The sequence below is a fragment of the Pavona decussata genome, unplaced genomic scaffold, assembly GCF_977016875.1.
Source record: "Pavona decussata unplaced genomic scaffold, jaPavDecu1.1 SCAFFOLD_237, whole genome shotgun sequence".
Classification (NCBI taxonomy): Eukaryota; Metazoa; Cnidaria; class Anthozoa; order Scleractinia; family Agariciidae; genus Pavona; species Pavona decussata.
In genome coordinates, this window is record NW_028145642.1 from 1 (window position 1) to 17,542 (window position 17,542).

At 38.5% G+C, this 17,542-nt stretch overlaps 1 protein-coding gene and 1 pseudogene across 1 annotated transcript in view; one reads left to right on the top strand and one right to left on the bottom strand.

Annotated features, from left to right (window-relative positions):
- Positions 1-2,068: 2,068 nt before the first annotated feature.
- The window catches only part of LOC146457744 (phosphoglycerate kinase-like), a 38,063-nt gene continuing 22,589 nt past the window's right edge, over positions 2,069-17,542 (top strand). Inside the window, exons 1-6 of the mRNA XM_085091565.1 lie at positions 2,069-2,242; positions 2,519-2,653; positions 2,816-2,860; positions 12,521-12,597; positions 14,575-14,675; positions 15,095-15,193. Coding sequence (XP_084947691.1) covers positions 2,084-2,242; positions 2,519-2,653; positions 2,816-2,860; positions 12,521-12,597; positions 14,575-14,675; positions 15,095-15,193 — 616 coding nt within the window. The 5' untranslated portion in view covers positions 2,069-2,083. The remainder of the gene's footprint in view (positions 2,243-2,518; positions 2,654-2,815; positions 2,861-12,520; positions 12,598-14,574; positions 14,676-15,094; positions 15,194-17,542) is intronic.
- LOC146457745 (uncharacterized) lies at positions 3,151-9,128 on the bottom strand (annotated as a pseudogene).

The window sequence follows — 17,542 nt, forward strand, 5'->3', positions numbered from 1 at the left end:
CCCATGGGAAAAGAAGTCCTCCAACGACCGATTCGATGTCACCATGGGGTCGTTTGATGGCGCAGAAACATGCGAGCTGGTTGGCTGCTACATCCTATCACGCCTCACCGAAAAGTACGGAAATAACATCGGCCTTTACCGAGACGACGGGCTGTCAGCATTCAATGCAACACCACAAGAGATCGAGAAAATAAAGAAAGATATCTGCAAAATCTTCCGCGATAATGATCTCAAGATCACAGTAGAAGCAAACCTCTCTAGAGTCAATTTTTTAGACGTCACCCTAGACCTAAAAAGTGGCAAACACTCCCCATACACCAAAGAAGGAAACGTACCGCTGTACGTACACAAGCAATCGAACCATCCACCTTCAATCCTTAGAAATATTCCCGAATCCATAAACAAGCGGCTATCTGAAATTTCTTCTGACAAGGAATGCTTCGACAAGGCCAAAAGTGTGTACCAAGACGCACTTTATAAAAGTGGCTATAAGTACAACCTGTCGTATAAAGCACCAACACCTGAAGCATCACGGCAACGTGCGCGCAGAAACCGCCAAAGAAATATCACGTGGTTCAACCCTCCATACAGTCAAAATGTAGAAACGAAAGTCGGCAAATGCTTTCTCCAACTAATTGATCTGCACTTCCTTAATCCAACCCGCTGCACAAAATCTTCAACCGGAACACTCTTAAGCTGAGCTACAGCTGTATGAACAACGTAAAATCCATCATCTCCAACCACAACAAAGCTCAAATAAGCAAATCGCCAAATCAATTCGAAGAAAGCGAAAACAACTGCAATTGCCGAAACAAGAATTCTTGCCCACTTGAGGGAAATTGTAATGTACGGAACATTGTCTACCAGGCAGAGGTCGTCACACCGCAGGCAATACAAACTTACGTCGGATTGTGTGACACAACGTTCAAAGAACGTTACAGAAACCATACATGCTCCTTTAGAAACGAACGTTACAAAAATGTAACAGAGCTAAGCAAGTATATATGGAGTCTCAAGGAACAGAAAATCAATTATCAGATTAAATGGAGAAAAGTGAAGCAAGCTAGATCGTATTCAAATGTCAACAAAAAATGTAATCTTTGCTTATGGGAGAAATATTTCATAATTTGCAGACCGGAAATGTCATCACTCAATCATAGAAATGAACTGACTTCGATTTGCAGACATTCTAAGAGGTTTCTGTTAAATACCACGTTTACTTAGTTTACTCGACCGTTTTACGTTGCGCCCAGTTTTACCGCCCAATAGAATCTTGACACATCACGCAAGCAAGCATTGTTCCCTATTTTCAAATTTGTATATCTTTTCATGTAACCGTTATTGTTGTCAGTTGCCTGATGATTGCTTCGCTAGAAGCATGAAACTCCGAGTAGCAATTAAATGTGTTTGAACTAGTCCGACTCCAAAAGTTCATCTTTTATTTACAGCTCTGGTTCTACCATTGAGCAGTTTTATAGCAGATGAAGTCTTCAGTTTATCCACTGGTAGTCATATATATATATATATATATATATATATATATATATATATATATATATATATATATATATATATATATATATATATATATATATATATATATATATATATATATATATATATATATATATATATATATATATATATATATATATACAGCCTTGAATAATTATTGATATCTGTATTGATGGCATCGTTCTCGTCAAGTAAATGCATTTCTTAAGCAATCTCTCTTATTCTTATTATAAAACACAAGATACAACGAAAATGAGAATTGAACTGAATCACTGTTGACAGAAATGATGTAACACATTATCCCTTAAATGCTGCTGATTGATCTGTATAAAGTAAACTGGAAAGGCTTTTGTTTTGTTTTTTTTCATTTCATTTTGTTGTTTTAATGTTTACTGCAAATTGTAAGCCCACTTGCAGACTTGATTCCTCCAATTTATGTTTTTTTGTTACACTCACTGTAGAAAGCAAGGCTTGTTATGTATTGTGAGGCTACCTTAAATTTTAATTAAATATTCTTTTCCAATTTTAACGCATCAACTTTGTTGAATGATTGGATCATTTGTATTGAATGCGCTCACTCAGTGGCAACAATCTGTTTGCAATTTGTTGCAGGGCTAAAGTTGCTGACAAGATTTTACTCATTGAAAATTTACTGGATAAAGTGAACGATATGATAATTGGAGGTGGAATGGCATATACATTTGTTAAAATACTCCATAACATGGAGGTGAGCTTAAATGAATGGCCAAGGGCTTAGGCTTTTTGCACAAGAGCATTCCATTCTGCTATCTGCAGAATGGAATGATTGTTATCATAGATTCTAAGCTATTGTTATGAAGTTTTGAATAACTTACCAATTTATTCTTCTCCTGGTTGTTGGGAACCATTTTGATAATTTCACTAAGGAAATGAAACATTGAAGACAATCTGAAATTTCAACAACCAGTTCATATCACGTCTCCTTGTTTAATGTTCTGAGCATAAGTTGGTGATTTTGTTTTAGATTGGCAAGTCACTCTTTGATGAGGATGGGTCAAAAATTATCCACACGATCTGTGACAAGGCAAAAGAGAAGGGAGTAAACCTCCATTTGCCAACAGATTTTATTGCTGCTAGTAAATTTGCTGATGATGCTGAGGTAAGTTGGAGGCCGTAGGTCAGTTCAATAAATTTGAATTACGACTGGACGCTTTCTGGCACAGTTACATCCCTCCAATATTTTTCTCGAAATCCTTTTCCTTCAGGAACTAAGTCCACTCATGTTCACTCACTCAATTATCATTTATTTTGTTGATTGCAGACTGCAGCTGCTACTCTCGAATCTGGGATTCCTGCAGACTGGATGGTGAGTAACACTTGTTGTCACATGGGGCATCATTTTATTGGAGTCATGATCTCTGTTGTATGCCTTGTTAGTCTGGAAATATGTTTAAATAGTTAATAAATAAAATCTGAAAACAAGGAGGTCACATCTTAAGGGGTACCTTGATGAAAAATAAAATCAAAGGCCAGAAGGCAATGACAGAATCAGTAGGTGTAGCTTACGCTTACTGTTTAATTTTCTAGGTCAGGAGCCCGACTTTGTTGGGTTCTTGACTTACCTGGAAATCTGGCCAGCACAACTAGGGGTTGGACAATTATACCAGAAAAGGTGAATAAGATTTTCAGGAGCTTTACTGCAAAAAGAGCATTGTGGGTCTTGTTTGATTCCAATTTTGTTAGAAAAAAAATAGTGGGAAGAGTTCTGTGCAAGAATCTGTATTGAAAGTTAATGAGGGTCGAAGTTTTAGTGCCCTTGGATGCCAAGGTGTAAGCTGCTTTCCAATCAGCCTTACAACCTTCCTGTGAAACGTCAGTGTTCCATTTCAATTGGCTTTTCTCTGGTACATAGCTTTTAAGAGAGACAAGTTTCTTGTAAACTATTTTATTACCTTTAGAGCTTTTAAGAAATGAGTTAAGGAAAGAATCCGGTTTAACTGAAACAGTTGTAGATTCATTTGGGAAATTTTTATTATAAAGACATTTAAGGGCGGATATAAGTCCACAATATTTCAAGGGGTTTATTTGTATTTTATATAATTCAATAAAATCTTTGAGACAAAGAAACTTGCAAGGTTCTTTCATTAAATCTTTGACGTTTGAAATTCCTCGCAAAAAGAGTTTTTCTGATAACAAGCCAATTATTGGTTTATTATCAATAATTCTAATTAGCGAGTTATGCCACAAAGGTTGTACAAGAAACTGTTGTTTTGTTTTTATAACACCTTCAAAATTGACCTCAGACCAAATTTCTAGCATTTTTTTCGTGAACTTGTTCTTTACTGAAAAAGTCTTGAGGGAATCAATCTTGTTGAAATTGCCCTTAAAGATAAGGCTGCCACCATGTTTTTCGAGTTCAAGGAAGACAATTTCTTTCCATTTTCCCTGGTTCGAAGTATCCAGATACTTTCTAATCCAAGTAGTTTTTAGCGATTTGTTTAAAGAAGATAAGTCAACCATTTTTAGACCGCCATTCTCATACTTATTTATCAACACGGTTCGTTTAGTCTTGTCACCCTTGTTGTTCCAAAGAAATCTATAAAAAATGTCATTTATCTCGTTAATAAAATTCTGGTTTGTCGCTAAAGGTGTTAAAATATAAGTGAGTTGAGATAAGAGTAGGCTCTTGATAACCTGAATTTTGCCAATTAAAGTTAATCGTCGGTATTCCCAACAGCTCAGAATATTTCTTATCTTATCCACCTTTTCTGTATAATTCATTTTTAAAGTGACAGCTGGGTCAGTAGAAATCCATACTCCAAGGACTTTGACTATATTCTCAGGCCATTAAAAATTCTTTTCGGGGGAGCGTTTTTCTTTCTTACTCTCCATCGACCCGATCCATAGTGCTTCAATTTTCTTGTCATTAAGTTTGAGACCAGAAGATTTACCGAAGTTCTTAATTGTATCAAAGGCAGCGGATAAGGAGTCTTGGGTACTGTTAAGGATCAGGGTTGTGTCGTCCGCGTATTGGCTTAGTTTTGTTTCTGTATTATTCACGGTGATTTCTTTTATATTAGTATTAGCTCTGATAGCTTTCCCTATGACTTCAGCTGCAAGTATGAATAGGTAGGGCGGCAAAGGGCAGCCTTGCCGAACACCTCTTTGTAACTTAAAGAATTTACTTGACCATTCATTGCTTAACACAGCTTTCAATGTTACGTTCGAATCCAAGTTGTCAAAGAGGGGCCAAACCCAAAATATTCAAGCGTACGATTGACAAATGACCACTTGAGTGAGTCAAAAGCTTTTTGGAAATCAATAAAAAGTAGCAACCTAGGGATGTGTTGTTCTGCTGCATAGTTTATGATACTATCGATCAGTCTAATATTTTCTCCAATAAATCTACCTTTTAGAAAGCCCGTCTGATCATTGTTAATAGGTTTTGGAATAACCTTCTTTATTTGATTAGCAATGGCTTTCGTAGCTATTTTAAGGTCACAGTTCAGGAGAGTTAAAGGGCGCCAGTTTTTAATAAAGCGTGGATCAGCGTCCTGGTATAAGTTTAACGATGCCTCGTCTCTGTGATACCGAAAGAGTCCCTTGATAGTAAGCGTAGTTAAGGACACTTATCAAACTAGAAGCTAACTCGTCCTAAAAGGTTTTATTAATAAACCTCGGCTGGCAAACCATCAGTCCCAGGTGTTTTTCCTGAATCCATATCTTTTAAGGCTTCTAGGCATTCCTCTTCAGTTAAAAAAACCTTCACAGTTCGCAGCTTCGTGATAATCAAGAAGTGTGTCATTCTCGTGTTGAAAGAATTCTCTATCTGGATGTATTGTGTTTCCTTGAGATGTGTAAAGATTTTTATAGAAGGTTTCACGTTCTTCTAGGATTCCAGTATCAGAGGTGACAAATTCGTTCTTGTTGATTTGGAGTTGACTTACAGTGTTAAGTTTGTAATGCCTCTTTTCAAGGTTACGAAAGTACTTTGAATTTTTTTCACCTTCATTACACCATCTTGCTTTGCATCTTAGAATCGCCCCTTGAGTGCGTCACCGTACAAATTCTTCTAATTCTTTTCTGTACAATTCCAATGTTTCAATTAAAATATTTTTGTACTGTGTCGTGATCGTTGGCAAGTCTAATTCTTTTTCAAGTGTTGCAATTTTTTCTTCTAAAATATGTTCCTTTTCTTTCCTTTTCTTCCCAATCGGGTAACTGACGGATTTCTCTCGAACTTTCATTTTGATCATTTCCTAAAGAACAGAATGGTTAACTAAATTATCGTCTGTATGTTCTTCCTTTGTCTGCTCGATAGTTAGTTTGATCCACGACCACTTGGATTTGTACATGTATGCAATGATATGTTCGGTGTTATCAAGGAGTGATCTGTTTTAAAACCTGGTACGATATCGGCTGAGACAACATTACCCATGAAGCTTTGGGATACCAGGAAAAACATCTAGTCTGCAATGAACCTCTGGTTGCTTTTGGCGCCAAGTGTATCTGCTACTATCTGGATTCAAAAGTCTCCAAGCGTCAACAAGATCAAATTGTTCGGCAATCTTGCACACCGTTTTTCTTGCATTGTTATATGTTCTGGGAAGGCCGCCTTTCTTGCCTTTCTCTACGTTTAAAACAAGATTAAAATCACCTCCAATTCCTACTTCGTCCTTTTGAAAGTCTTTAATGTGTTCAGCAATAGTTTCAAGAAATCTGGATCATCTTCATTTGGGGCGTAAACATTTACCAGGGTTATGAGTTTTCCATTTGCCATTAAATCGCATATTATAAATCGTCCTGGGGGATCAATATAACTTCTCATGATTTGAAGTTCGAAATTGTTGTTGAAAAGGATACCTATACCTACTTTAGTACTCGACATGGTGCTAAAAAGGTATTTGTAGCTCGGTCAGTATAAAATGCAGACTGCAGACTGCAGACTGGGTATAAAATGCAGCATAGGTATAAAATGCAGACTGCAGACTGCAGACTGGGTATAAAATGCAGACTGATATCAAAACCGTCTCTTCGTCAAATACAGGATACATTTTTAATTTTCAACTTACCCTAGTGTCACACAATCACATTTCCGAGATCATCTCCCACAAAATTGACCTTATTTTCAACCGATTTTTCAACAGTTTGTTTTCTTTATCTCGATTTGATAACTTTCATTTCCTGAGGCCCTTTCTTCACAAAGAAGACTCAAGCTTAATCGCTTTGCATTAGTTCGTAAACAATTATGCCCATGACGGTTTTCATAATTGACTTGATTTCCGAGGGGGCAAGCAATTTGACATTGACAGATTTTAACTAGTTTCTTTGAATATTAACGAGGTTTGTCAAAGACAAATTGTATACCTTCAGTATTCTAGCAATACATGAACACATATTTTATTCAAAAAACATTATTTAACTCCCACCCTGACTGCCACTTACCGATGTCGCCGATGTCATGTAGACGCAAAGCGGCGAAAAGGTCAGCCACGTGCGAAGTAAAGGTCATGTTTCTGCGTCATGCTTTGCGGTTGTTTATTTCAAGGTTGACGCTTTTCGAAAACAATATAATAATGTCAATTTCCTGGGAAATGTTCTCGAAAGACGATGGTATATGACAAAGGAATGACACCAGCGTAAGTTAAGTTGAAAAATTCAAAATGTATCCTATATTTGACGAAGAGGCGGTTTTGGTCTCAGTCTGCATTTTATACCCAGTCTGCAGTCTGCAGTCTGCATTTTATACCTAGTCTGCATTTTATACCCAGTCTGCAGTCTGCAGTCTGCATTTTATACTTAGTCTGCATTTTATACCCAGTCTGCAGTCTGCATTTTATACTGACCGATTTGCAGCCCCATCCTATGGCCCATAGATCTTTTGTTTTTTCGGAACAGTGGATTTCTTGTAGCAAATAGGTGGAAAAGTGTTTGGAACACAACCAGTTGAAGGTTTTTCTTCTTTTAGTATCATTCCCAAGGCCCCGCATGTTAAGAGAAGCTATCATAATAACATTCTTTTCCGTTTTGGAAGGAAGTGATAAAAGCGACATTCTTCAGCACTGCTCTTTTGTTAAAATGTGAAAGTGTTATCGCTGTTGGTTGGTAATTTGAATACTGCTTTGGTTGAAATGTAAAATAGGTTATGTTCATATATCGATAATTTTCATGAGTGAAGTTTTGATGAGAAGAATTAAAGAAAGACAAGCTTACATTTAAAATAAAGGGAAAAAAAGGTAAACACATACAAAAACCGGCGACTGAAAGCGACACAAAAACAAAGAAAACCTTTTAAAAAAACTTATCAGTCTTCGGTCTTAATGGCATGAAAGCACAAAACAAGGCTCTGCAATCACTGAATGAAGAAGAGTTGCTTGTCAGGCCGCCTGATAGGATAATGTTATTGTACAGATACAATGTTGCAACACAGTTATCCTACTCACTTTCTTGATCACTTGTTTCTAGCAGTTTTCCATAAGGCCAGAATTTGCCATTTATGAAAAGCTTGTCAGGTTGACTCTTACTAAAGGAAACCCTCATACCGTTTCTCTGTGCTTTCTTGAATGTTGGCATCTACTCTCTTCTGCGTTTAATTATTTCCCATGGAAGATCCTGAAACATCTGTTGTTCGGTCCCTTTCAGGTGCCTTCCTAGCGAAAAAATGTCCTCTACATCTTTATACCGAAGGAACCCTAGCAATTATTGCCCACGGACCAGAGTTGCTGTGTCTTCTAGGGAGTTGATGTACACGTTGTATTTCAACTGTGCGGGCATTTCTGTATCCAAGGTCGTCTTCCATGAAGTTTCTTATTAACGTTTCCTCGGTGTTCTCTTCATCTTCCCCGGGGATGGAAAAGAATTTAATATTTTCTCGTCTGGAATAAGCTTCTAGATAGAGGTTGTTTAACCTGAGTTCGTTCATTTGATCGCGAAGCATCTTTTTGCTTTCCAACAGCGAGTTTATTTTTGTGTTATTTTCATCCATCCGATCCTGAATTTCCTTTGCAGTTGTCACCATTAAAGATGCATGATTCTTTCAAGTCCTTTATATCCTCCGCTGCTGGTAATTCAAATTGCTCAAGTTTAGCAATTCGAGCTTTAAGGTTCGCTACATTGGCTTCAATGCTTTTAACTGAATTCTCGATAGTGTTGAGCTTGTTTAGCCTTTCCAATATTGACTTCAGTTGTTCAGAGATAGATCCAATCTTATTTAGAGCCTCCTCGACTCATATGCTGATTCGCCGCCGAGGTCACCGACTTTGGCGTCCTTCAGTTTTTCGCGTGTGGGGAAATAGAAATTTTCTTGTCGGAGCTAGCTGAGCATCTGTTTCTGCGCTTTCTGATGTAGCCAGAAAGGATTTCAGCCATGTGTTGGGCAAAAGATTAGTAAAAAAAGCGGCCGGCTATCGAAGCAATCCTCATGCCGCCATCACTTAACCGAGGCTCCCAGTTGGGAAAAACTTCCAGATGACAGAGATGGCTTGCGTCATGCCGTACGTGATGGTGTCAGGAGTGGAGAGGAGAAGAGGAACCTCCAGCTGGAGGACAAACAGACACGTAAAGAGAGACACCAAACCGCTGACTCTAACCAGCCATCCAACTTTGCGTGCAACAATTGTGGCAGAGACTGCCATGCTAGGATTGGACTGCTGAGCCGCATCCGGCGCTGCTCTCAGCAGAAAGACTGACCCAACAGGGCGCACACCATGGTCTCCTGAGACTGAAGGATCCCTACTACCACTACTGAATTTAGGGAGAATGTGCAGTTAAGAAATGGAAAATTAAAAAAACTGCCTTCTGCTTTGTTCCTTGTGACATAAAACAGTATACTTTAAAATGCCACTTTCAATGAATTGCAGGACTTGTATAAAACAACTTGTTATTTAAAGTTTTTAACTCGTGAATGCGCGCATGCGCAATGAACGAGTTGTAGCGATAGCTGACTGTTGACTTGGTTGGTCGGTTGGTTCGGTCGTTAACTTTCGGGCGTGCGCAGTGAATGAGTTTTTTAATTCAATTAATGGAAAAAACACGCGAACATTTATTGTTCACGGCGCATCAGGATTTTCTTATTCAATATGTAGAGAATAATTTGACGATCATTTAGTGCAAGAATGGAGATTTTTCGTTAAATCTGAGCAAAGTTACAAGTTTTTTTCAGTTTTTCAGAAAGTCCGGGGTCGTAAACTCAATTAGTGAAAAAAAAAAACACAAGGAACATTTTTTTCACGACACAACAGAATTCTCTTATTCATTCTGTAGAGAATAATTTGACAATCATTTTAGTGTAAGAATGGAGATTTTTTCGTTGAATCTGAGCAAAGTTATAGGTTTTTTCGTTTTTTTTTTTTACAAAGTTCGGTGTCTTTTAAGAATTAAAAATAATTTAATTTAGAAATAGTTTAATTAAAATATAGTTTAATTTAAAAGTAATTGTCAGCATGGACTTTGAATAAACAAGACGCTTGTTAGAGCTTTTGCCTTTAGCACTAGTGGCCTTGTTTATTGTAGGCCTCGCTGATTTTTTAACCTAACCTCCCTCGCGATTGAACTAACTGAATTGTTTTAGGCAGAAAGAATGCGTGATATAGCGTTGCGCAACTTGAAATTTTGCCACCAGAAAATGTCTTCAGCTGCAAGAAGCAATCTTATAAACTGAAATGTTCACTGCAAATCATAACTTTTTGCATACATGAAAACTCGACATCTTTCATCATATTTTTCCATCAAGTAGATTAGTTTGCTAAAAAAAACTAGTTTTGCTGTCAGTTTTCACGCGAAAGCGGAACGTGCCATGTCACGCATCATTGACGTCGTAAACAAAATTATGCAAATTTCTGGTGAAGTGAACACTTTAAGATCTTGTCAGCTTTCATAGAGGTTTCAAAGGGAAAAAATGTTTCATTTTTGAAATTTACAACTGGTAATTTATGGGAAAGCAAAAGGACGTGGTCGATAAATAATTCTTATTTAGCAAGAGCTTGTCATATTTCATTATTTTTACTTGAGGATTGCTTGGACTGAACTCCAAAGGAAAAATTTCACGCATTAATGTTGGGCATGAAATGTAATGCGATACTTTGTTGAACAGATTTCCTTTTGTGAGATATCGGCTTGAAAAATGCAAATCTACCTGGAAGTTAAGAAAAAGTATGCCCTACAGTAATTTTGTAATTTTAATTCCCAAAAAAACTTCACTTGCCCATCGGGCAAGTGATGGTCAGAATCCACTGGCCCGATCGGAAAATCTGGTAGCCCCGGACTATCGGACACGAATTTGCATGAAATGCATGAAATTTACAACTGGTAATTTATGGGAAAGCAAAAGGACGTGGTTACGGCCCTATTCTCCCAGAGGAGATAAGGAACTAAGTCAAAAGGACGTGGTCGATAAATAATTCTTATTTAGCAAGAGCTTGTCATATTTCATTATTTTTACTTGAGGATTGCTTGGACTGAACTCCAAAGGAAAAATTTCACGCATTAATGTCGGGCATGAAATGTAATGCGATACTTTGTTGAACAGATTTCCTTTTGTGAGATCGGCTTGAAAAACGCAAATCTACCTGGAAGTTAAGAAAAAGTATGCCCTACAATAATTTTGTAATTTTAATTCCCAAAAAAACTTCACTTACCCATCGGGCAAGTGATGGTCAGAATCCACTGGCCCGATCGCAAAATCTGGTAGCCCCGGACTATCGGACACAAATTTGCATGACGTAGCTGCACATGGCATGCTTCTATGAACTTTGAATTAAAAAAAAACAAGTGACTTTTTTTTATCGGCGCATCAGAATAATCTTATTCAATCTGTAGAGAATAATTTGACAATCATTTTTATAGTACAAGAATGGTTATTTTTCGTTACATAATTGGGCAAAGATATAATTTCTTTTAGCTTTCAAGGAAGTTTCCGTATCTGTCTAAGTTTCAATTACTATGTGTCATCTGCATTCACGAGTTGACTCACAGGAGCCTTTGATCTTGTCTTGTTGTGTGAAAGAATACATGCATTGCATATGTCTGAATGACTGATGGTTTGGCCTTTCATCTAAATTCACGCATACTTCGTGTAGCTTATTTTTAGATAAAAAGGCAGCATAAGTTTGTCCTTGCATGCAGTGCCAGCAATGGCGATACACACCACTGACACCTGTACTCATTTTAAAGTGCGTAAAAAAAAAACGTTAAATGTGATTTGTTACCCACAGAGAACCAAACAGCTCTCCGCTAAGAAAACTCAATTCAAAGGTGTTCGTACGATCCGGGTCGAATTGGAATTTGGAAGTGTTGGTTTAGGAGGACAACCGGAAAAAAAACCCACAGCAGGGACGAGAACCAACAACAAACTCAACGCCCATGTCACAACAGTGGGAGGCGAGTGCGCTCACCATCGTGCCTCTCCTTTCCCCTGCATATGAATGCTGGTATCCATTTTGCTTGATAAAAATCAGCCCCAAATCACAGGTTGTGTTCTCCTGGGCCCAGTTGTTCAAAGCCCGATTAAGCTAATCCTGGGTTAACGTGAAGTTTAATGCGAGTTTAATTACTTATCAATAATTATTTTTTCCAAAAGATGTTTCCTTCTATTTTGACTTAGACTTTTCTTTACCTATAGCTAAAAAATCAGCTTTTAAGAATAGTTTTAACTAGCGAGATACAAACCTCGGTTAACTTTAAACCGGGGATTAGCGTTAATCGTGTTTTGATTTGGCCCAGTTTTTCAAACCCCAATTAGGCAAAATTTATCCTGGTTAACATGGCTGTAAAAAAAACATTTTTAATAAGCGAGATGAAAACCTCAGTTAACTGTTGATTGTCGATTAGTGTTAATCGACCTTCGAACAACTGGGCCCTGCTCTGCAGATAACCTTATGCCAAGGTCTCATTTTCGTTTTGGAAATAAGGTACTCTGTCTGGATGTGATAAGTGCAAATTGGGAAAGGTAATATCTGAGGAGAGGGTCATGCACCCCTTGGAAGTAAATGTTGTAGTGCCTGTGTTTTTCTCTCTGTATTTTTACTAGGGATTAGACATCGGATCAGAAAGTCTCAAGAAATTTCAAAAGGTGGTGATGCAAGCTAAAACAATTGTGTGGAATGGGTCAGTAAAAAGCGTTTTGTGGCGGTATAGCTCCAGCAGAAATACTCCCTCTTAACATCCAACATTCCATCAAAGGCCCTGCCAAACAGTTGCAGCATGTTGATGCAACATCGTCCAATATTGTTGAATCCAACATGTTGCATGATGCTTTATGATGTTGAACAAAGTTTGATTTCCATCAAACGTCATCTTCAATATCATCCAACAATGTTCTCAGGTATGAAGAACAATGTTGCATTCATTTGGCCACTTGCACGTGCCCACTAAGCTGGCTTTGTGGGTATCTGTATCCATGGCGATAATTTATTGTTTATATTTGCCTCTTGTGTTGCCGCGTGAGTGTTCACGCTACAGTATGGCGAATGAACAAAGCTCAATATCCCAACGGCGAAAGCTTGAACACGTCTCTCTTCATATAGAAAGAGAAATGGCAAAGTATTAAGTGAAACTGTAAGACCAGGAAAAGAGAGGAGGTGGATTGATGAGGAGGTCAATCGGTTGCGCGCCATTTCTTGGACAAACCAATATGGCGCTGTTTTGTCGTTGAGTTGCATCAAACATGTTGCATTCGTTTGGCCACCTCGTTTAACACTGTGCAACATCGTTCAACAACGTTGGATTCAGCAATGTTTGATATTGTTGCTTCCGTTTGGCCGGGCGTTAAAGGGGTAGTGTTACCAGTTTTTTGTGTCACTTTGAATAGGCCATTTCCGAGTTGCTTCGAACCTCATAGTCAAAGCGAGGCTAAGTGCAAAACTTTTCATATGAAAATTAGTTTTCATTCAAATGCAAACAAAACTAATTTTCATATGAAAAGATTTGCTCTTATCCTCGCTTTCATAATGAGATTCACAGCAACTCGGAAATGGCCTGTCGATGGAATGGTCAAAATAATTATTCAGTTGTGTCAGGAAAAACCCTACTAGTGCACAGAAACTAGAAGTATAAATTATCATTGGCTGCGGATGCTAGGATGGAAATGCAAGTTCTTCCTGTGTATTGTACAGCTATTTTATGTTAGAAAAAAGGCTCTTTTTCAAATATTTGAGCTGTTTTGACAAAAATACAGCAAAATCGTCGTGCCAGTGCCCCTTTAAGCCTGGTTTACATGTACGACACTAGCAAGCATAAGCCCAAGAAACCTACGTGTAAACCGGTGCGACCCAAGTATAAGCGCCTTGTGCTTGAGCTTATGTATGTGTCGTCCCGGTTTACACGTACGACGCAAGCGTAAGCACAAGCACAAGGGAATGGAACGATTTCCATTGTCTTGTGCTTGTGCATTCTAGTTACTCATGCCTTGCCATTTGCAAAATGGCGGCAACCAATTTTTATGCTTCTGCACTTGCGTATGTCCCCTTATACGTATGCTTGTCGCATGTGTAAACATCCTTGTGCTTATGCTTATGCTTGCATCGCACCGGTTTATACGTAGGTTTCTTGTGCTTATGCTTGTGCTTACGCTTATGCTTGCGTCGTACGTGTAAACCAGGCTTTAAAGCCGAGTTCAGGAGAGTGCAGTGATACTTTGATCATCAACTATGTAGAATTTTCTTTCAAAGTTTCTTTTTACCTAGACAGATTTGTTTTTAAATGTCCTCCGCAAAAGCACAAATTTTCATCGGCTAACAGGCTGTCGTTTAAATCAGCTATTATCCTGCAGGCTTTTTGTTTGTTAACCTTTAATCTCGGACGAAATAAAAAGGAAAAGAAAACTTCCCCCCCCCCCACCCCCACCAAAAACAAATCAACAATGAATTCATGTGCAAGTCAGAACACACGATTTTCCCGTTATTAAGATGGGCCGGGGGGGGGGGGGGGGGGGTATTAAGTCTTACTTTTTCATTGGAAGTGTGTACTTAGGATCAAGATTGTAGCTATTAACTTGTAACTTCAAATGAGTATAAAGGCTACCAGCCACTGTACACTTGTCCGCTTGTGAATTTAATTCCGCATTGTCCTATTTTTATGTTTTAGGCCTATGGGTGTATTTGAGATGTCAAACTTTGAAGCAGGAACCAAAGGTATTATGGATGCAGTCGTTGCGGCAACAAAAGCTGGCGCAGTATCTATTATAGGTAAGTAACAGTTACACCATGCAATAAAAGCTCATCTAAGCCCTGTGAAATAATTTTACGAAATTACCACACCAAAAAAGATTCAGTGGAATAGCTTGTAGCTGTATTTCGGGCTAAAGCCAAACACATCTGAAACAATTCTCAACGTTCTCGATTGTTATGTACATTCCTCGATGTTCTTTCTACAAAGCTTGCAGATAAAAAATAAAAAATGAGATACTAAACAAGAACCGAATGTTCCCAACAGGAGCCGAACCAGTGACCCTTTGATAACTAGTTTGGTTCAGTCTGAAGCAATAATCTGAAGGTCATAGGTTCGACTCCTGTTGGGAGAACTCTGATTTTCTTTTTCCAAGTATGCCGTGTCACAGACTGAAAAAAATACATCTACAATATTGATGTTTCTGTTTTATTGTAAGGTGGCGGGGATACAGCAACTTGTTGTGCTAAGTATGGTACAGAGGAGCTAGTCAGCCATGTCAGCACTGGGGGAGGTGCTTCTCTTGAACTTTTGGAGGGTAAATATGCGTCAAAGTTATTCATTTTAACTTCTACATTGGAAGCCATGGACCAAGCTTCCTCTTTATTACCGGCAGGTTTGGGTCAGTTTGCGAGTTGAAGATTGACAAAATTAGCAAACTGGATAAAGTTACCTAACTTGTCAAATGACCCTCCCAGCATTGACTACCATGTTTGATTTTGTCACAGATATGATGCTGCATCAGAAGTAAGGTTACCGCGTAGCATGAAAATTTTGCGGGTTTTAATTTTTGCGGATTGACCTCGATCCGCAAAATAAAACGCTGCAAAAATTAACTCCCTTCAGTCAAATTAAAAACTCCACATTTTATAGACCTGCCCTACTGAGGGGATATACATTAGACTTAAACAAGAACATTACATGATTTTCCATTGGAAAAAGTAACTGCAGCTGTCAAGAGTAAAGCAATTCAGTACATTAGATTGGCACGAATGGGAACGCACAGATTCGAATCATGTATTAGACCAACCATTTTCTAGTGGCGCTTCTGCGGCGGCCTGCACAGAAGTTATTTCAACTCTTGAAACTTCAACTGAACAAGAGTGTTATTATCATCGACTGAGTCTGTCTCATTACATTACAGAAGGGCATAGTTTTGCTTTTTAGCAGTCCGCTCCCAGTTAGGTGACTAAGTTGAATACTTGCTACACCTTTCACTCGAAAGCCTCTCTGTATGCCTAGGAAGGTTTCAGCCACGGTAATTCAAACATTTAGAAAATAATATACTGTAATACCGGTCATGGCAAACCGTATAAACAAAACAGTGTTTGGTTGTGCATGGTAAGGTAGGCTTTTTGTTTTGTTTTCTTTTTGTTCAGCCTCTTTATACAGTAAGGTATTACAGTGATATGTCTCTAATATGTAAGTAGAGTGAACATTGACTCGATACACCGTACAATAAAAGTTGAAAATATTAAGGTTTCTTCCACTGAAATGTTCTGCTGCTTGAACAGAGCATCGCAAAAATTAGTTCACAAAAAAAATATCAGTCATCTCGAACCACAAAAATTTGTTCCCGCAAACCACAAAGACTCGCCAATCCCCAAAATTTTCGTGCTACATGGTAAGTTTCTACTCGTGAAAGAACTTTGTGCTAAATCTTCGGAAACACGATCAAACAGAAACATAAATTTGGTGATTCCATCAAACTGTAGGCTCAATTTCTGGCTAGCCTGTGTACAGGCTCCCAAGTGGGGTATAGGGCGAAGACAAAAATCTTGCTCGGAGAAGAGGCGACCCCATACTGCACTTCGCTTGCCTGGCTCACCGACTTTTCTTTTCGCCCTATACCCCACTTGGGTGCCTGTTCACAGGCTATTTTCGGCCCTCCCTCGAGTCCGGCTGGGTGAGCGCGGGCTCATTTTCCCGTACAGCGGCTGGTAATCGAGCCTAGACAAATTGTTGACTCCAGTTATGTCCGAGGGTTTCCTTGCCTGACTGAATGAACAGTGAAGTGTCATGGCGACCGGACGAATCTTTTAAGCTCCGTAACAAAAATGGCTTCTTCCTCAGAACCGCTCACCGTAGACAACATTCTAAAGATCTGGAAGACAGAATTCCTTCCCAACATCAAGAATGAAATTAGAAACGAACTTAAGACCCAAATTGATAAGATTAATGGTTCAAATAATTTATAACATAGCGCGTGTGCATCCTAATCTAATTCCTATTAACGTCATCATGGTACATTTCTCAACACACGCACGGCCGTGCGTCCATCCAATGACGTGTGCAAGTCAGATGGGGGAAGCATGCACGCGCTTTATTATGAAAAAAACTTTTACAGAGAGACAACACCATTAAAAATGTATATTTATAAGAGCTGTAAGCTTAATGAAACGTTAAGATTCAACCGATATGAGAAACCATTTTCGCCTTTTTTTTGCACAGAGAATTTTGTAATTAATTGGGAACAAAACCTGTTTTCCAGGAATCATTTACTTTATTTTCACTATGTTATAAAAGAATTGGTTCATGCTTTTAGCTGTGCGTATATCGAGTTATGGATGCACTTGGGAAGTTTGGAGAGCACTCAAGAAGCTAGAGTTGCTCGAGGCATAGCCGAGAGCAACTCTTACGCTTCTCTCGTGCTCTCCAAACTTCCCACGTGCTCCATAACTTGATATATGTACGCTAAGCATGAACCAATTCTTAAATATATTACAACGAATTTGTCAAAGTGCCTGGACTCGATTGAGTCGTCCCAGCAAATGATCAGTGACAAATACGATTCTATCTTGAACTCAATGCAGTCAACCAAGAAACAGATAAATGATTTAAACAACTGTTTCATATCTCAGTTTGAGAACGTCATCAGATCCTTAAA